The sequence below is a fragment of the Amblyomma maculatum genome, chromosome 9 (assembly GCF_055883805.1).
Source record: "Amblyomma maculatum isolate TAMU_Amacu chromosome 9, ASM5588380v1, whole genome shotgun sequence".
Taxonomy (NCBI): domain Eukaryota; kingdom Metazoa; phylum Arthropoda; class Arachnida; order Ixodida; family Ixodidae; genus Amblyomma; species Amblyomma maculatum.
The window spans coordinates 34500323-34517105 of NC_139352.1; the positions used below are offsets into that span (position 1 = coordinate 34500323).

General features: G+C 41.5%; 1 protein-coding gene across 2 annotated transcripts in view; it reads right to left on the reverse strand.

Annotated features, from left to right (window-relative positions):
- Positions 1 to 6095: 6095 nt before the first annotated feature.
- LOC146178814 (uncharacterized) overlaps positions 6096 to 16783 on the reverse strand; it is a 276544-nt gene continuing 265856 nt past the window's right edge. For both annotated transcript variants that reach the window (XM_084578562.1, XM_084578563.1), the window contains exon 7: positions 6096 to 11449. In XM_084578562.1, the coding sequence (XP_084434688.1) occupies positions 11215 to 11449 (235 nt within the window). In that variant the 3' untranslated portion in view covers positions 6096 to 11214. The remainder of the gene's footprint in view (positions 11450 to 16783) is intronic.

Consider the following 16783-nt stretch of genomic DNA (forward strand, 5'->3'; position numbering starts at 1 on the left):
TGCCATTTTTTAAACCAACTGCAACAACAAAAAAAAGGGTTTTAATAAATCCCATAAAATTGAAAGTTGCATAGGCTTAGGAGGCAAAAAAAAAATAGATGACAAATTTTTTTTCCGCTAGCAGCAGGTCTCCAAACTTGCACCTGTTTGAAATGGCAAAAACGGCGTTTTCCACCTGTTGTGATATGATTTTTTTTCCGAGAAAACTACGCCCTACCAAAAATAGACACTGTCAAATGTAGTGAAAACAAGACCAACGCGTGAAACAATTTACTGACGTTTCGGCTATGGAACAGCCTTCGTCAGATATATATATATATATATATATATATATATATATATATATATATATATATATATATATATATATATATATATATATATATATATAGAGAGAGAGAGAGAGAGAGAGAGAGAGAGAGAGAGAGAGAGAGAGAGAGAGAGAGAAAGAGTCTCAAAAATACAGGAAGGACCATAGGGTTTCTTACCCTTGCCTAGAGGGAAAGCTGGGGGCGCTGCACTTCAGCCACCATGGGCGCACTAAGAATCATGGGCCGGTGAGGTACTTAGTGCGGGACAGTCGCATTTTGCCGCATTTCCTAACGTACTAGTTGAGCAACTATGTATATTTTCAAAAATTTTTTCTCTTTTTAAAGCCCGCCCATTAGGAGCGAAATATTGGTTTCCGTCCAGTTCAATACTTAGCCAATAGAAGAAAGAGCCATCGCTTATTTTTGACAAATTTTACACTTACATGCTCTTTCGCTCGCTTTTTACAATTATAGTCACAATATTGAATATTGGAACATTTTTATTCTAGAACAACGTTTATCTTTGCATTATTTTTGGCCATGAGTGGTAGTTCTGCACTCAATAGTAGCTCTCCGCCCCATGATGCTCCGTAGCTCTCCGCTCCATACCATGCGAGGACGAGGCCTTTTAGTTGGTTTCAATTTAAACAAAAAAACTGGAGGACGCTTAAGCATGGCCTTTAGGAGTTCAACACAATAGCATTTGTATGCACGTTCCTGAACATTCCAGAAGCACATCTGTCTACTTTGCTTGCTTAAATACGATGAATGTATGGATGAAGGTGGCTAACGCCACCTAGCCGCATCAAGTACTGTATTTTGCCCATTTTGTGCTTTGTGCAGTATGAAATTTCACTCCTGGATTAATTTTAACCACCAATCAGATAACCTACATTTGGTTATTTCTTCCTGTTTAAATTTAATCTGTGGTCTGTTTTTTCTCTGCTGTCCCTAAACCTCAATGTTTTGAAGACAATGGATGGATGTATAAGGCTTTGAATCGGGCAGTGGCTCACGCATCTGTTGCAGCAGCACCATACGATCGAAGGAATTTTCCAGTGAGTGCCGCATCACAGGTAAGCAAAGCGGAAATGTTCCTTGCTACTCGCTTAACTATTACTTCCGTAATTAGTTTTTTTCTCATGATGCACATAAACATTAGCTGACAGTCATAAGGCAATGCATACATTAGGTCTCCTTCTATTCGGAGAGAAGCAATACAGTTTTGTAGTGGAGTGGTTGCTTGGTTGCCTCGAACTGCGAAGGAACCACATTTGACTCCACGGGTTTCTCCAAAACTTCTATTCCTTTACTTTCTTCCGATGTTCATGTTACAAACACAACGCCGTCGCTGAATTTTCTGTGACACTGAGCATTTAGCACTATTGCCTTAGAACACTATTGCCTTTAGAACACTATTGCATTTAGCACTATTGCCTTGGTAAAGCCGAATTATGAGACTGGAATATGCTTTAGGAACGAGGGCTGAAATCTTTTGAAACCATTGTCCCGCATCTCACAGCTCTGAGGCTGCGTGCTTGAGACCCTTGGCATAGTGTCTGAAAAACACATTTTATAACATACATTGACGATAGTGGGTGATGGTAGTGAGCTGTTGATATTCCTTTACAAAAGAAAAAAAAAAAGAAGAAAATGCCCCAGAGGTCTGTGACACAAACAGGACATATAAACTGGTCCGCAACAACATTGTAAAATCTCAAAACCTTTATTCAACTGCAACAGTTTATGTACTTACAGAGTTTCAACACGGTTAAACTGTATCTACAAATACACTGGTAACCGCGCATGAGGAATGTGTTCAAGTGAAGTACAACCTAAAAAGGGCACAAAGAAAAAAACAGACACAGACAAGAAAGATCTACGTCATCACTACGGCATTCGTCATTCGTGCAGACAACACGGCGCATGCATCTGAGCGCATACACCAGCCAACTCTGCGTGTCCATCACCTGCCCCCTCCAAGGGCTAAGGAGCAGCACATCCGTCGTCACGACGCGCAGAGCCAGGCCACATCGCGGTTATACAAAAATAGAAAAATACTTCGTCTCCCGCACCTTCTAAGGCACCTGCGTTGTCTTTGCATATTCGGTATTTGAGACACATGCGACACCAGTACCATGCATGGCACAGCTGAGTACTGGGAGATGAGAACTGTCAGTTCGACCTGCTTGGTTAGGGTGCTTCACTTTAGAATAAAGGCTACGGGTGCACAGGCCATGTGCAAGAGTGTTTCTACAGTATGTTCATAACCTTCACCTTGTGCCAAAAAAATGGAAAGAACAAGAACGATTTCTAATGTTACAACCAACCAAGCATTACGAAAGAGAATATCAATAGAGTTCCTTGCCATGCACATAGCCTTGAAACCATCTTTTAATACTACAGCAACGGAGGTCAACTGAGACTCCTGACAGGATTTTTGGAATTGCTGACCTTAACAATAAGCTTTTTTGCTTGACGTTGTCATTGGTATAACCATGCAGTTTGAGAAAGGAAAACAAGAGGTATAAAAATGTTGTTTGCAATCATTTCTCATGTGACCAGCTCAAGATGACATTCTTAAGTGCATTAATTGTATCCGGCTGTAGTTCAGTGAGCCAATTGCAATGCAGTGCAATATAACAAACTGGCAGCCGCTATCTGGCTGTTGTTTCCAAGAACAATGCCCACAAGCTCAAATGTAACAAAAATGGTAGCGTGAAAAAATCCTCTGTGTAATGACAGGCCAAGTCTGTCATCAGTGACTTAGTGCCTGTCACAAGCGGTGAAAGCATCGTGACAACTCCATTATGCATTTTAGCAGACAATAACGTGTGCCCTACATTCCTATTTGGAAAGTGTACTGCAGTTTCAATGCTCCTCTGCTCCTGAATAATTTTAACCTTGTCTCAGCTAAAAAGCGTCTCTGTATAATGCCTTTTTTTCACTCATTAACACAAAACCCTAACAAGACAAGACAAACCCTAACAAGACAAGATTGGAAGAAACAGCTCTCCATCCGGTATGCCAACTGTGCCAGGCCTGGTATTTTAAAAAAAGGGAGGCAATGAAGTACACCATAGCAGCCACAACGCATACAACGGACAGACAGCACATGTGTGTGAGGCCCGCACCTTTCTGTACAACTGCACCGGCACGAAAAGATAAGACTTGCGCGAAGGAACGTCGCCAATCCAATATCTTAAAACACTCAATACTCTGTGCATTGTTAACCTTGTATCGAAATTAAACTCTATAGTGAACAAAATCTCGGTGCAAAGAAATTTGTTTTATCATAAGTGCATATCATGCTTTGAAAGAATTGAGACACTCCCAACAGTGGCCAATGTTTACGCTCACTGTACGTGTCATTATATTTTTCAGCTGAGCCGTTTTCAGTGTGTGCAGAGGGATTGTTTAAGAGAAGACTAATTATTGCTCTCCGTGAAGCGCTCCTCCTCACCGTAGAGGGCTTCCTATACACATGCACCTGCCTCCAATCACAGAGCTCAAAAAACATTAAACCTAAACACAGCAGGCTGCAAAAAGCACGATTTAGCTTTTTGGCAGCAAGACAGACCCCTCTGCAACACAGAGTGACATGGAGCCATGGCTGTGACAAATTGCACTCTTTCAACAGTAGCTGCAGTTGCAGTGAAAGGAAGGTAGCAATCAGTTCAGCTAAATGTACATTTGCATGACAGAAAGTAGGTGCATGCAACATAGTCAGGTCACCCTTATTGAATAGCAAGAAAGCAAACAAATTTGAAAGATAATTTCAATGCATACACAAGTTTACACAGCCGCCAGTGCAGTGCAAAAAAGAAAATGATAAAGCAAGGATGTCATTCTGCTTGAGACAACATATGTCACGCCTCTGCTCATGTCCGGTTATTACCATCAATAGTGTATGCACCACTGTCACTATACCCAGCATGGTGACTTGCAGGAAGCAAGAAAAAATGCAGACTTTAGCTCTCAAAGTGAAACATTTTTGATTCGGAGTTTTTGAAAGTTTGTTATGGTTGTTTTAAATACAGGAATTTCTTCTACCTGTTGCCATTTTCCACAATGAAGGTCTCTCAGAGCTTTTTAAGCCCTAAGCCAGGAATGAATGAGTGCTCAGCACAGAGTGTTAGTTTGAATGTACTGACACCCACACAACACTAACAAGTCATCACCACGTCATCTGCGGCAAACCATTTCGATATATATGTGTGCGCGTGCCTACGTGCTTGTTTCGCGATATGACATTATGCGCTATGTACAAATAGCCATGAGTAGCGGACATCTAATGCCACACACTCGCTCGCGATCTATCACCACAGAGAAGTACTTCCGGACGCCCAGCGAACAGCCATGGGCTCAATGAGAAGAGAATAACAGCGAAGAGAGTGCCACCAGAAAGGAGCATCTCTGCTCGAACCCTGAAACAACATCCTAACCTCCTCCATTGTGAGCCAGTGTCCTGAAACTTGCTATTAGTGAAGAAAGCACAGGACGATTGTAGTTTTCTATAAACTACGTCCTGCACCTGCCCCCCCCCCCCCCTTCCACACACACATATTATGTATATGTACAAGCAAGCACCAAGAACAACCTTATCACAAACACACGCAGTATCGGCTAAGATAATGCGTACAAAAAAGGCTGTCGGAGCAGATGAACTATAACACACCAAATAAAACCAAATATCAGGTTCTCTGCCTCGGAAACATCACTTAGAGAAAGAAAAGAAGCACACAAACAATTTTACATTTTGCTAGCGAGTAATCTAGCTTTCATTTTTTTTGTGAAATCTATAAAAGCCAAAGAAAGGTTACATGGCCCCTTCTCCATTTTTATCATTGCAGCGTGTGAAACAAGATATGATACTAATCACAAAAGTGGCAATGCAGAACCATAACAACAGACATAATAAACATTTATAAAGAAAAAATATAGTAAGCATAACTTCACCATGAAGAAGATTGAAGTCTGCCACAATAGTAATCCCTACATTATTCTTATTTCTTCACTGCTGAAGTACATGCTTGTAAGACAGCATAAAGGGTGCATGGAACACATTGATGCTGTTCAATAAACAGCATGTTTTGAGCAGTTTGAGTAGTTCAGTTTCCGTTAAGATAAGTGAGCCAAATCGGTGCTGTGCAGAAAACGACTATAACAGGCTCTACTTTTAAAGGCTCTTTACAAGTCTATTTTCTGAAATGCTAAAGAATTTTAGGTTATTGTTTGGTGGAATGATGTAAAAAAGTGCTAATGATATCTCCATCAGCTGTCAAATTGAGCACCTCACCTTAACAGCTATGTATTATGGTAGGTTTCTTTGCAAGTATTACGGCACTCATATCAGAATATGCCTCCCAGTCTTAATTTGAAGACATATTCCTAATGAGTTGAGTTGTTGCATGCTACAGGTGAAATCAGCCTCTTTTTTACTGTTGGATTCGCCAGAAATGGTGCGCTTATGAAAAGCTCTCCGTGCCCCCATTTGCCGATGACAAAAGTTGTCTCAATGAGATTGCGTTCCAGGATAGAATTTTTGTCACGCAAAAATATAGTCGAAGTATGAAAATCTATGAATTTCTGAAACAATTTCTCTTTTCACTACCAACTGGAACACTTTAATTTGTTCTGAAAATTATGAACCTATGAATGCCAGGCTTAGTAAAATTAACACTGGCCTGTACACTGCATACTACTTCAGCATGCAGAATATTTGCTTATTGCTTTAAACAGGTTGCTTTTATGAAGAGTGAGCATTTCAGTGGGCAGGCAAGCATTTCTTTTTTTTTTTTTTTTTCGGCAAACAAGCACCCACATTTTTCATTTTTATTCGTGTCTACTGAACTCCTTTTAGGGCCTAATTATTCAGAGGTTAAAGGGTCCTGTGCATGAACCTCTGCACTAGAAAGGCTGAGGCCAGTTCATCATTTTCAGGTTTTAGACCAGCTTAGAATATGCAATGTAGAAAACAGTAAGCATTAACAGCATGTTCTCAATCACAATTATTCACTGCAAAGGAAGAGTTTAAAGTAAGAAAGGTGCTCACATTGCATCGTGTGTCAACTTGAACTTGAAGCCATTGCAAGCAAACTTGGCATTCTTTGGAATGAAACCTTTTAACAGTGACACGTAAAAGAGAATTATTCTGTTTTTATGCACATCGCAAAATGTGTAGTCATGGAGGCATTAATAAAGAGCGACAATTCACTCACTGTGACAGTGAACAAATGACGCAGGAAATATTGTACACAGTGTCAGAGCCCAGCAAGAATAATTAGCTACAGTGCTAACATTCCGACGATGCGTACATATTTGCATAGGATCACAAATCCGATTTTGTAGTGTACACCTTACTAGGGCGTGTTTTGACAGTGAGCATTAACAGAAATTGGTTTTTACAACTTACGTGTTAAAATGGGCTACTACTGATGAAAACGGCAGTCCAGTAAATATAGGCAAACCACAAACCACAACTGCAACCAATAGATATCCAAATGGTACAGATAGGTTTTCAGTTGGTACACAGTGAGCTTAGACTATTCCAATACGTCTTTTGTGACTGGTAGAATATAAGAAAAACCACGGCCGTTAGAGCTGCTAACACTCACTGCCATTGTTACATCCTACATTTTGGCCTTTTTGTCTGTGTGAACCCTTTCTAAAATTTATACAACTAAGTTTCATCTAAAGTACCTTTCCTAGCACCTCCTGCAAGCGAAATTTTTATGCCAGCAGCTGCATATTTCTTCATAAACACGTTTCAGTAACAAGATAAGGAAATCACCCAATTTTTATATTGCTGTTCAGAAAACTTCCAGCCACCTGTTGCATATCATGCACTCTGTCTAAAGCATGAGCTCTTACATCACTTGCCATCTCTGCCAAGAGCTTGAATATATAGCAAAAGAAACCACAATAATTACTGAAAATTTTCTTAAATTTTTTATCTCAAATTTAAAATGTGTGCTTTAGGAGTGAATTGCACCGTGGTCACAGCATGTTACACTGAATAGACATAGCAAACAAAGTGAGATGGTGAGGGCATACAATTACACAGGCCGAGAAAAGCAGGCAAGACTGGGGTCACTTTACAAGTCGTAACCAGTTGAAAACGCAGCGACGAGGTCATTCAGAAAGAGCATTCGGAAGTCACTGATGATAACCAGGTAAATGTTTTTGAGTATTACCTGTTTTGAAAATGAGTGCTGACGATACGTTTAAGCTTATTACCCTCTACGACGGCAGCACTCATACAAAGCAGTCTCTGTTAATGGCAGACATTTCAGCAGTGCTCTGCGTTGCTCTCACCACATTGCGACACTTGTGACACGCACGGAGAAATGAAAATGCGACTGCACCTTAATTGTAACATCATCTTGCTCTCAAAATGCATAAACCAGAGCTTTTCAATACTGCCTACTATATAGTCTGACCAAGCTACGAACAGAGTGGTAGGATAAGAAAGGCAGTGCACGCAAAACATGAACATTATGTACAGGTTTAAAGTCGTATATTGAAGCCAGTATTTAGCAACAACTTACGATTTCTCTTGAAGTAGTATCTGCAGTTTTTTTGCATTGTTCTACTAGTGAGCAATAATTTGTTGCGAGTGTGCACAAGCGATCGGCCGGCACCGTGTCACGTACCGCAGGACGGAAGACACAAAGGGATGAAACAAAACAAACAAACAGAGAGCTAACATCATGTTAGGAATGTCGCCTTAATAAGAATAAGCTTTGTGCCTTATTAAATTGCAGAGTGTAAGGGATCCTCCTATCCCAATCTATATTGTCAAGTAGAAGCTCAAATAAGATAAAAAGCTGGGCCTAGTTGGCTGTACGTTAATGTAAACCATGCTAAATTTTTTATGGCTAAGGTTATACAGCCTTGTCAGTAAAATATATGAACATTTTAAGGACAAGTCTTTGTTTCCTGTCCATAAAAAGTTAAGCGCGGTTCACAGTTATTAAGATAAAAAGCTAGAGCTTATCTTTGCAGTACGCACCAGTAAAAGCTCCGTGCTAAACTTTTTATGGCTAAGAATATTATACAGCCTTGTTCGTAAAATGTATGGACATTTTATGGGCAAATCTTTGTTTCTTGTCCGTAAAAAGTTTGGAGCAGTTCAGTTATTAAGATAAAAAGCTACAGCTTTTCTTTGCAATGCGCACCAGCAAAAGTTCATTAATACTAAGTCCACGAGTGCTGCCTCATTTAGATAGGCATGTAACCCTGTGCTGCTTCTGCTGCTCCGCTTGCATAACAATAAGCCGCTTAACTTTGCACCACTGATTTAAGTAATTCATGATACTTAATTGTTCTTGACCACTTCAGTGCCGCAAAATGCAAAACGGATGCGAGCATGCTCAAGGCGAATGACGTCGGTGAACATTTTAATTTCTAGAAGTGCAAGGGAGATGTTAAAAATGTATTGGTGAAGCTTTTGCAAATCTCGCACTTCCTAGCTTCCTGTCGCAAGAACCATTTTATCTTAACTCCAAAAATGACCTCTGAAATTCTCACAAGAAATCACAAGAAGAATTTCATCAACGAATCCAGTGTTTCTTTTGAGAAGTGGGCCTTGTCATCCAAGTTGCAGCAATGCCATCTGAGATACAGTTTATAAATGTTTCTGTTCAGCTTCATTCTAGCAGCCTTACAGGCACAAAAATACTTATGATGATATGATAAGTGGTTCCCAGTGTCCACTAGGCAAAGCCCTTCACTGCAGAAATGTAGAAAAGTTTAAGCCAAGTGACAGCCAATGATTTTCGAAACAGCTCAATTATATTAACTCTTGCAAACTACTAAGCTTACTTTTACAGCAAGGTAAGACATTATTTCAGTGCTCAGGTAGGTTTAAGAGAGGGAAACAGATGGCAACCATGCCAACCTTCTTTTCTTTCGGTGTGTCCAGTTTTCGCGCTATTATTTCACCATAATTATAGTAGTTTAGTGATCACTTTAAAACAGGGGTAGTCCTATATTCAATCCTGTACTCAGAAAGCATGCATTCAGTATTGTTTTGAGCTCAGAATAACTCATACATATTGCCAATACATCAGTATGGCAACTGAATGCATCAATCGTTGCTTCGCATTTTTTCTTGGAGTTTGTGGCCCAAGCAAGTCACGCATAAGGCCATGGGGCCTGTAGTTTTGAATCTGCTGACATTAAAAACCTGATAAGCAGTAATACCTGCCATGTTTCTGAAGCTTAATGGAAGGAAAAGTCCATGCTAACACATATATTTCAGGACCTGACGCTGTCACAGTCCATAATGTGTAGTGGTCATGAGGTGAGCCAGGGCTCTGACATGCAGTAGGCATGCAGACTGTCAAGGCCTGCGTGTCACCAGTCCCGAGAACGTTGGCGATGAGGAAAAAGTGCCCGTACCAATAAAGGTCTCAGCCGTCATCCAACCCCTTGTCTCCTAAATTATGTCCACCCTCTTGTACTATTTCCAATGCTCCATTGTCTGCCAATCTCCCTACAGCACCCCCCTTTTACACTGGCATGCCTTGGCTGCCCAACTAACCCCGGAATGGCAAGCCAACGAGCCAAAATGATTGTTAGACACTAAATCTGACCCCAAATAAAATTGATTCTTTCTCTCTCAGTTGTCAAACAAACAACAAAGGCCCATGTGGTTGCCACAAATTAGCAATTACATGGCAAGAACCTATTTGAGAACGATGTATACTTGGGCAAGTCATTAGTCCATCACTTGGGAGTTTTGTAAAAGAACGGTAAAAAATGAAGAACAGAAGTATAAGCTCTTGTAATGCACATATATCTCAACGTGATCTGCAAAACTAGAACTTTTAAATGTCGAATATGCGGGCATAGCCTGGTCTGTTATTTTCTGGTAAAGAAAGGCACAACAGAGCTTGGACGTACAAAATGATGAATAGCAGCACTTTTGTTTCTTTTTGTGGCCATTGCTTCATAATACTGCTTCTCTACATTGTGCTATTGAATAAAGTAAATAAATTAGTTTCTACCATGAGTACACGCTCATTAAAACATGCACCTTCCTTTCATGGATTACCCGTAGTTTAACAAAACTAACAGCCATGCCGATACCTTCAATGCTTGAGCACTTTTTCCACCATCCTACTTTCACGGTGACGAAATGGACTTTCTGCAGAACCACAAAGAGAGAAGATGGGACACGTTTGAGCCATCTAACATGAACAACCCTCGAAACACCCTCGCACAGAACTGGAATTCTCAAAATCAGGTTAGCAGAGAGCAAATCATGTCCTACGACTTCATTGGTAATGTGATGACACCACTCACTGTGATTCTTTCAGACTTATTTCTTCAACTTCGGTAGGTGTTAACTCATTGTATCCCCCCTCGTAGTTCATGCAGTAACATCTTACTTGGAGAGATGATGGAAGGCTCCTTGTAAAAGCATTTTGTGACACAAATTCGCTTACAAACTGACTGTCGTTCAACAAGAAAAAAAAAAAAAATGCTGGCTGCCTTCAAGCATTCTCTCAAGCTGAAAATGTCCAAATGGATATCATCACTGCATCTGTTATGCGATTCCCATATGTAAGCAGTTACAGCTGCTCGGAACAAGGAAAAACCGCTTGTTACAGGCTGCGATTGAGCTCGTAAGTCAGTTCAACTAGACAGTGACAACGAGCTGATGACCAGCAGTCCCAATCATTGGCCCACAAGTTGGTCCAGCCAGATAGATCCAAAAATGAGTGCATCTCAATTATAAACAAGAAAATGACATTCCACCCAAGCTGCTTTGTTCAGGGTTCTCAGGGTGGATTTAAATCGAAATCAGGTCCTTGCTCCCTTCATTCTTCAAGCAGCACATTCCGACTGGGCCAGATCCCGGTTCCAAACTTCATGTGCAATGTGAGGCAGGAGATCAGTGCCACCCGACGAGACCGGCTGAGACTGCCATGAGGACCAGCACCACAGTCACTGCTGACGTGAGCGACGGCGCAGCCGAACACAGGCTCGATCCATAGTAGTAGTTGTCGCAGTGCAGACCGATGAAGTCCAGTGTCTGCTGTATGATGCTCTCGATGAGGGCGTTGCGATCCGTGCTGCACTTGACCTGCACGACTGTGCGCACACAGTGGGCGTACTCGCCGAAGGCACTGCACGTTTGTAGAGAGAAGAGACAACCATGAGGAAAATTTTTTTCTTCCCAAATCCCAGAAAAAAAATAAAGCCAGTAAACAAAGAGAAATGATACTGAAATGTAAAGATAGGACTAAACCTAAACTACCAAGCTCCAAAAGGTATTCATAGAAATGTAACTTCAAAACTTTAGACGCAGTATTTAGTAAATATATGCTCTGAGATGCACACATAGATCTAGTACTATCTAAATTAGCACTGTACCGACATAGGGATGTTCTTCCTATCCGTTCAAGGCTTCTAATTTATCCTTCACTGTTTCTATCGCATATTTCATACTATTTTTTAATACTACTTCAACAAATATAAGCTAGCGCACTCCAAAAAAAAATGGTAAGAGTAATAGCTAATGCTGTGAAAGGTCACCCTGCACCTCGTTTACTACAAATTTTTGATTTAATTAAAATGAGCAATTCTTACAGTTATCACCTGAGCAAAGCCCTAAAAAATGAAACAAAAAGTAATGTTAACTTTTTATCACGACTAGCTGGCATCCACTTCAATTCACAAACATATTCGACACAACATTCAGAATATTAGAAAGTTGGTTTGAGTAGAACTACGGCGATGCCATGTTGTGTTATTTACTTCTGAAAACTACTTTCATCAATTGGGTAATGATATAAGGACCCTTCCTGCTCGTGAGTTCTATAAAATGTTTCTGTATCTCTAAAATTGGTGATGCAGATATTACAATTTGATGTTCGTTGTTTTGTGTTTTTCATTTTTCTTTGCTCTGCCTGCGTATCATTTTGCAAATTCATGTAATTCAGTTCTGTGACTCATAAGTGTTTGTACTTTGCTCTGAATTCTGTTCTGCACATTCAAGACAAAGCGAGTGTGTATCATTTTGCGATTTAAAAGCTGTTGTTTATCTTGTTCTTTTCGCTGTGTGCCCCGCTCTTGTTCCTGTACTTGACGGCAAATGGGAACTTGTCAAGCTGCTTACAACAGCAGCTTTTATTTGCCATTCCCCATGTTCATGAAGAGCATAAAGATTTGATTTGACTTGATGTCAGAATTTCTCAGAAAAATAGATCCAGTTGTTTCAAATAAAAAAGGATCCACCAAATTCCATTCGGAAACCAATGGGTTGCAATGCGGCAGCGCCCTCTATACTGCCTAGCGTAAAATAAATATAGAAGAAGCCTGCGCTGAAGTCCAATATGATGAGCCACAGTCGTTAATTATATTTGCAGAGTTATATATTATTACTTACTTCCCTTGATGCAAGAATTGTGGAATAAGAGGGGTATAAAATGGTATAAAGTTATGGTGAAGCTGGTGAAGGCATTGACAATAAAAAAGTTTCAGCCTGCACTGCTAAGTAGAGCAGGCTGGCATAAAAGGACAAAGAACATAAAGTTGTGATGAGGCCTCAAAAAAAGAATAACAATAAAGAGGTCTCAGCCAATGCAACTAAGTATAGCAGGCTGGGTAGGAAAGGACAGCCGGTTGCAAAAGGAAATTGTGAAGTCCAGGAGCTAACGAGAAGAGTTGGCTCATAATCTGCCCTTCCATCAGTTTGGCATGGTCCGTGGGAGTGAGCATAACAGTATGGGCTTTTGCCAGTGAGCCTTCACTGCTCTGGGAGATCGCGGCCAAGTTTGTCTAGCTTAAACTCTGTGGACTTAGCGCAGCACCGGCTCTATGAACTTAGCACCGTGGTACCGGTCGACCAACAGATGAGCCCTCATTTTGCAAAGATAGCCGAACAGCCACTTAGCGATTCGAGTCATTTAAAGCTGCCCTTCAGGTTTATGCCCTGTTGTTACCTTTGCGAACCTATCCTTTTTTCGTCAACACACCGTCCTGTTGCAAGGAAGGCTGCTTTCGTCTAGTCGCAACAGTACAAAGCACTTCAAGCAAGATGAGAGCTCATTTCTTAGATTCAATGCATGCAAATTTCCGGCATTCAGCATGATTTGAAACTGAAGAAGCATTTCTCGAAGCCCTGTCTCAACAAAGCATGACCAATTTTCACAGCCGAACTCACATTTTAGGTCACACACAAGGTGAGCCAAACACAGGGTTACATGTAGCACCCACTATTCTCATGAAGAATGAACGGCTGCTATGCACAAAATTATTTGGTATAAACTCTACATGCACATGGCGCACAACTTTGCCCAGACACAAACTTCTGGAAAATTTTCACCAGAGTCTGTACTGTTTGCGTCACATGTACACCGGCCAGTGTGTCCCTGCTACACGGTTAAGAGACAGGCTACCTGCCATGCGTCATTTCAAGCAGCGAGTACTGGTTCCTCTGAATCTACACAGCATCGGGTGTTAGCCATCAATGGACCTGAGACCAGCAAATTTAGAACAACTGTGGAGGCCAAGAGAAGAATGATGCCCGGTATTACCACAACAATTCAAAAGCATATCGTTCCCAACTAGAGATAAGTCCGTGCACGTGGCTAACATGTATTGGTCTGTATGAAGCAGAGTCAGAAGTTTTTCAGTTCTGATCACCTTGCTAACTGATGCATTGTGTTGCTTGGTCCTGCAGCGTAATGCTGAACTTTGGGACAGTTCCTCCATAAAAATGCATAAATAGGCCAGAAATATGCGGGCCTCTGCAGTCAAGATTGGGTTGGGACATGTGAACAGGTGCATGTCGCTCCACCAGGCCTTGTCATTTAGCCATGAAAAGCTGACCACCGCAAAGACCACAGTTCCTTAATGACTTCATGGAGGCTAATTGGTTTGGTTTTGAGGGTTTAACGTTTTAAAGTGACTCAGGCTATGAGAGATGCTGTAGTGGAGGGCTCCGGTAATTTTGACACTTGGGGTTCTTTAATGCGCATTCACATCGCACAGTACACAGGTGCCTTGCTTTCTGCCTCCATCATAAAGCCACAGCCGGGATTCGATCCCGCATCCTTGGGCATAGCATTCGAGTGCCTGACTAGGGTCTAATTGCTTCACGAAAAGAACACCATCCACTAAATGCTGTAGATGCTGCAAAAACCCTACCACGTGGACTGGTTGCAACTATGGTAATAGAAGAAATTAGTGGTTAAATTTGAACTTAAATTTGAATATAACAAAAGTATGTTGTATTTATTTTCTGGGACAAGAAAGAGCGATACCTCTGCCGATACCGGGCACACAAAGTTATTGAAAAGAGGTATCGCCCTTTTCTGCATAAAGCAAAAAGCCCTGACAAAATCGTGACCCCACAAAATAGAAAAAAGCTTTCAAAAACAAATCGGCCATCTGAGTGACTGGGTACCCCATGAGGCTCCTTGTTGGTGTGGCAGAGGCATTGCCTAGAAGAACTAATACCGAGGAATCAGATTACCCTAAGACAGAAGAACACTGAAAAGGAGCATTTTGCTGGTATTAAACACGATATCTTGTATAGGCTGAATAAGGTTGAGCAAAGGTTCAGGGCCTAAGTTGTCTTGTCTGCCCGCCACAAGTTCAAAAGCATATGCAGAAAGGTTTATCGGATAGAACCAGCAGATGAGCGGGTGTGGGGTTCATCATGTCTCGCCTTTTGTATAGTGCTCAACTGGGGCTGATATAAGATTCCTCTCTCATATGGCCCGTCCTATGTGGAGCAGACTGGGCATTGCCTTAAAGGGACACTGTGGCACGTTTTGAAAAACTCAGGCTTTCAGAGGAAACCCACAATGTTTTCTGCTGCGAACTCTAATATCAAATTGAAATTAGGCACAAAAAAGCAGAAATAGCCTTTTTTCATCAGAAATACGCAGCCCTTGCGACGGCGCTCACCACGGGTTGCACCGCCGCCTGTTATTGGCCAAGACATCGCGTGATGACATTTTGAGTACAGGAGAAGCTGCCAATGCGGCTCTGGCATAGCGGGGCGTGCTGATCGCAGCTCTCTGCGGCTTTGTGAGTCATTATGGCACACCACTTCCACTTGAATGTCCATTGAGAGTTTCATCACATGTATCCGTACCAGATGCGCCCACAAACAATACAGCAATTCCGTTGTGGGGAGCGGAGATTTTGCACGAAAACTTGCTGGGGTATAGAGTAAGGCATTTTGAAAAGTAGTGCATGTCATTATTAGCAGAAACTATATGGCCCTCAGCGAAACCTTGGTGCGGATATTCTTGGTATTCCTCGGAAGGAAGGGTAGCGAACAATGCACTAGCCGACCATCTTCATCTCAGGCCTCTTGCACCGCCCGAAAAATCAATGTTGTGAAAATAGGACCCACAACGTGGTGTACCAAATTTTGCTTTGAGTGCCAGGTGTCGTACCTTGTGGAAACGAAGAATTTTACAGAAAGGATGAAGCAGAAAAAAGCCGCTACCAGACAAATGAATAGTAACCGAAGTGCGGTTGACGAGTCTGCGAGGCATGCAAGGCATTGATGGAGCTATTGTGCCGAAGACCAAGTCGAACCAGCGCAGAATGCTGCTTGAGTCATGTTAATTTTAGCAGACGTAGAGAAAATTTCCCTTTTATCACTAAAATTAGTGAATTGACAGCTAAAATATGTTGAAAGCCAAGCTGCAGCTCCCCCCCACCGCATCCATACCTTCATAAAAAAAACATGTTCTGAAATGCGTTTTCTTACAACAGCCTTGTCGGTTTTATTTTTAACTTAATTTGCATCCCAATAACAAGACAGGACTATGCAGAATGACGAGACAGCGATGGGTGCAAAATCACGAAACATACATAAAAACTTCGATAATAACTTGCTTGGACGCATCGAACCAAACCTCGCTCAGTGTGATCCATGTCCCATACTCAGCTAAGCAGTCACTCCCATAGGGGTTCCACAAGCATGTCAGGCATGTGCTGTGTGGGATAGGATCTCGCAAAGCCATCACAACCTAGCTGCTACACAAAAGTGGGCTCTTAATCACCTGTTCATTTGCAAAGGAATATCAGTGTGCGCAGCTGATCAGTTTTGCTATGTTTCGCACAAAATCCGTTGCGCATACCTTTGCGCAAGAAAACGAGACCCGCAAGTACAATCATGCACGCGCCTATGCTGTCTGCCCTTCCCATCGTGTGATTGCACTCAGTGAACAGATCGCAATCGATGCTTAATGCTAGGGTTCACATACAGATGCGATCTGAATTGCCAGAAAGTAATAGAATTACAACCAGGAGTACAAGCCCTTACTCCCTTTTCCTTCTTTAACAAACGTGGTTCTTTGGAATGCTAACTCATATGATTCTTTTTTGCGAGGAAGTGAAGAAACCAAGTCATGGTTAAGCCATAACTTTTTGACAAAGCCCTATAAAAATCGCGTTAGGAACAAACTGCACATAGTCACAGTCACAAAAATGCT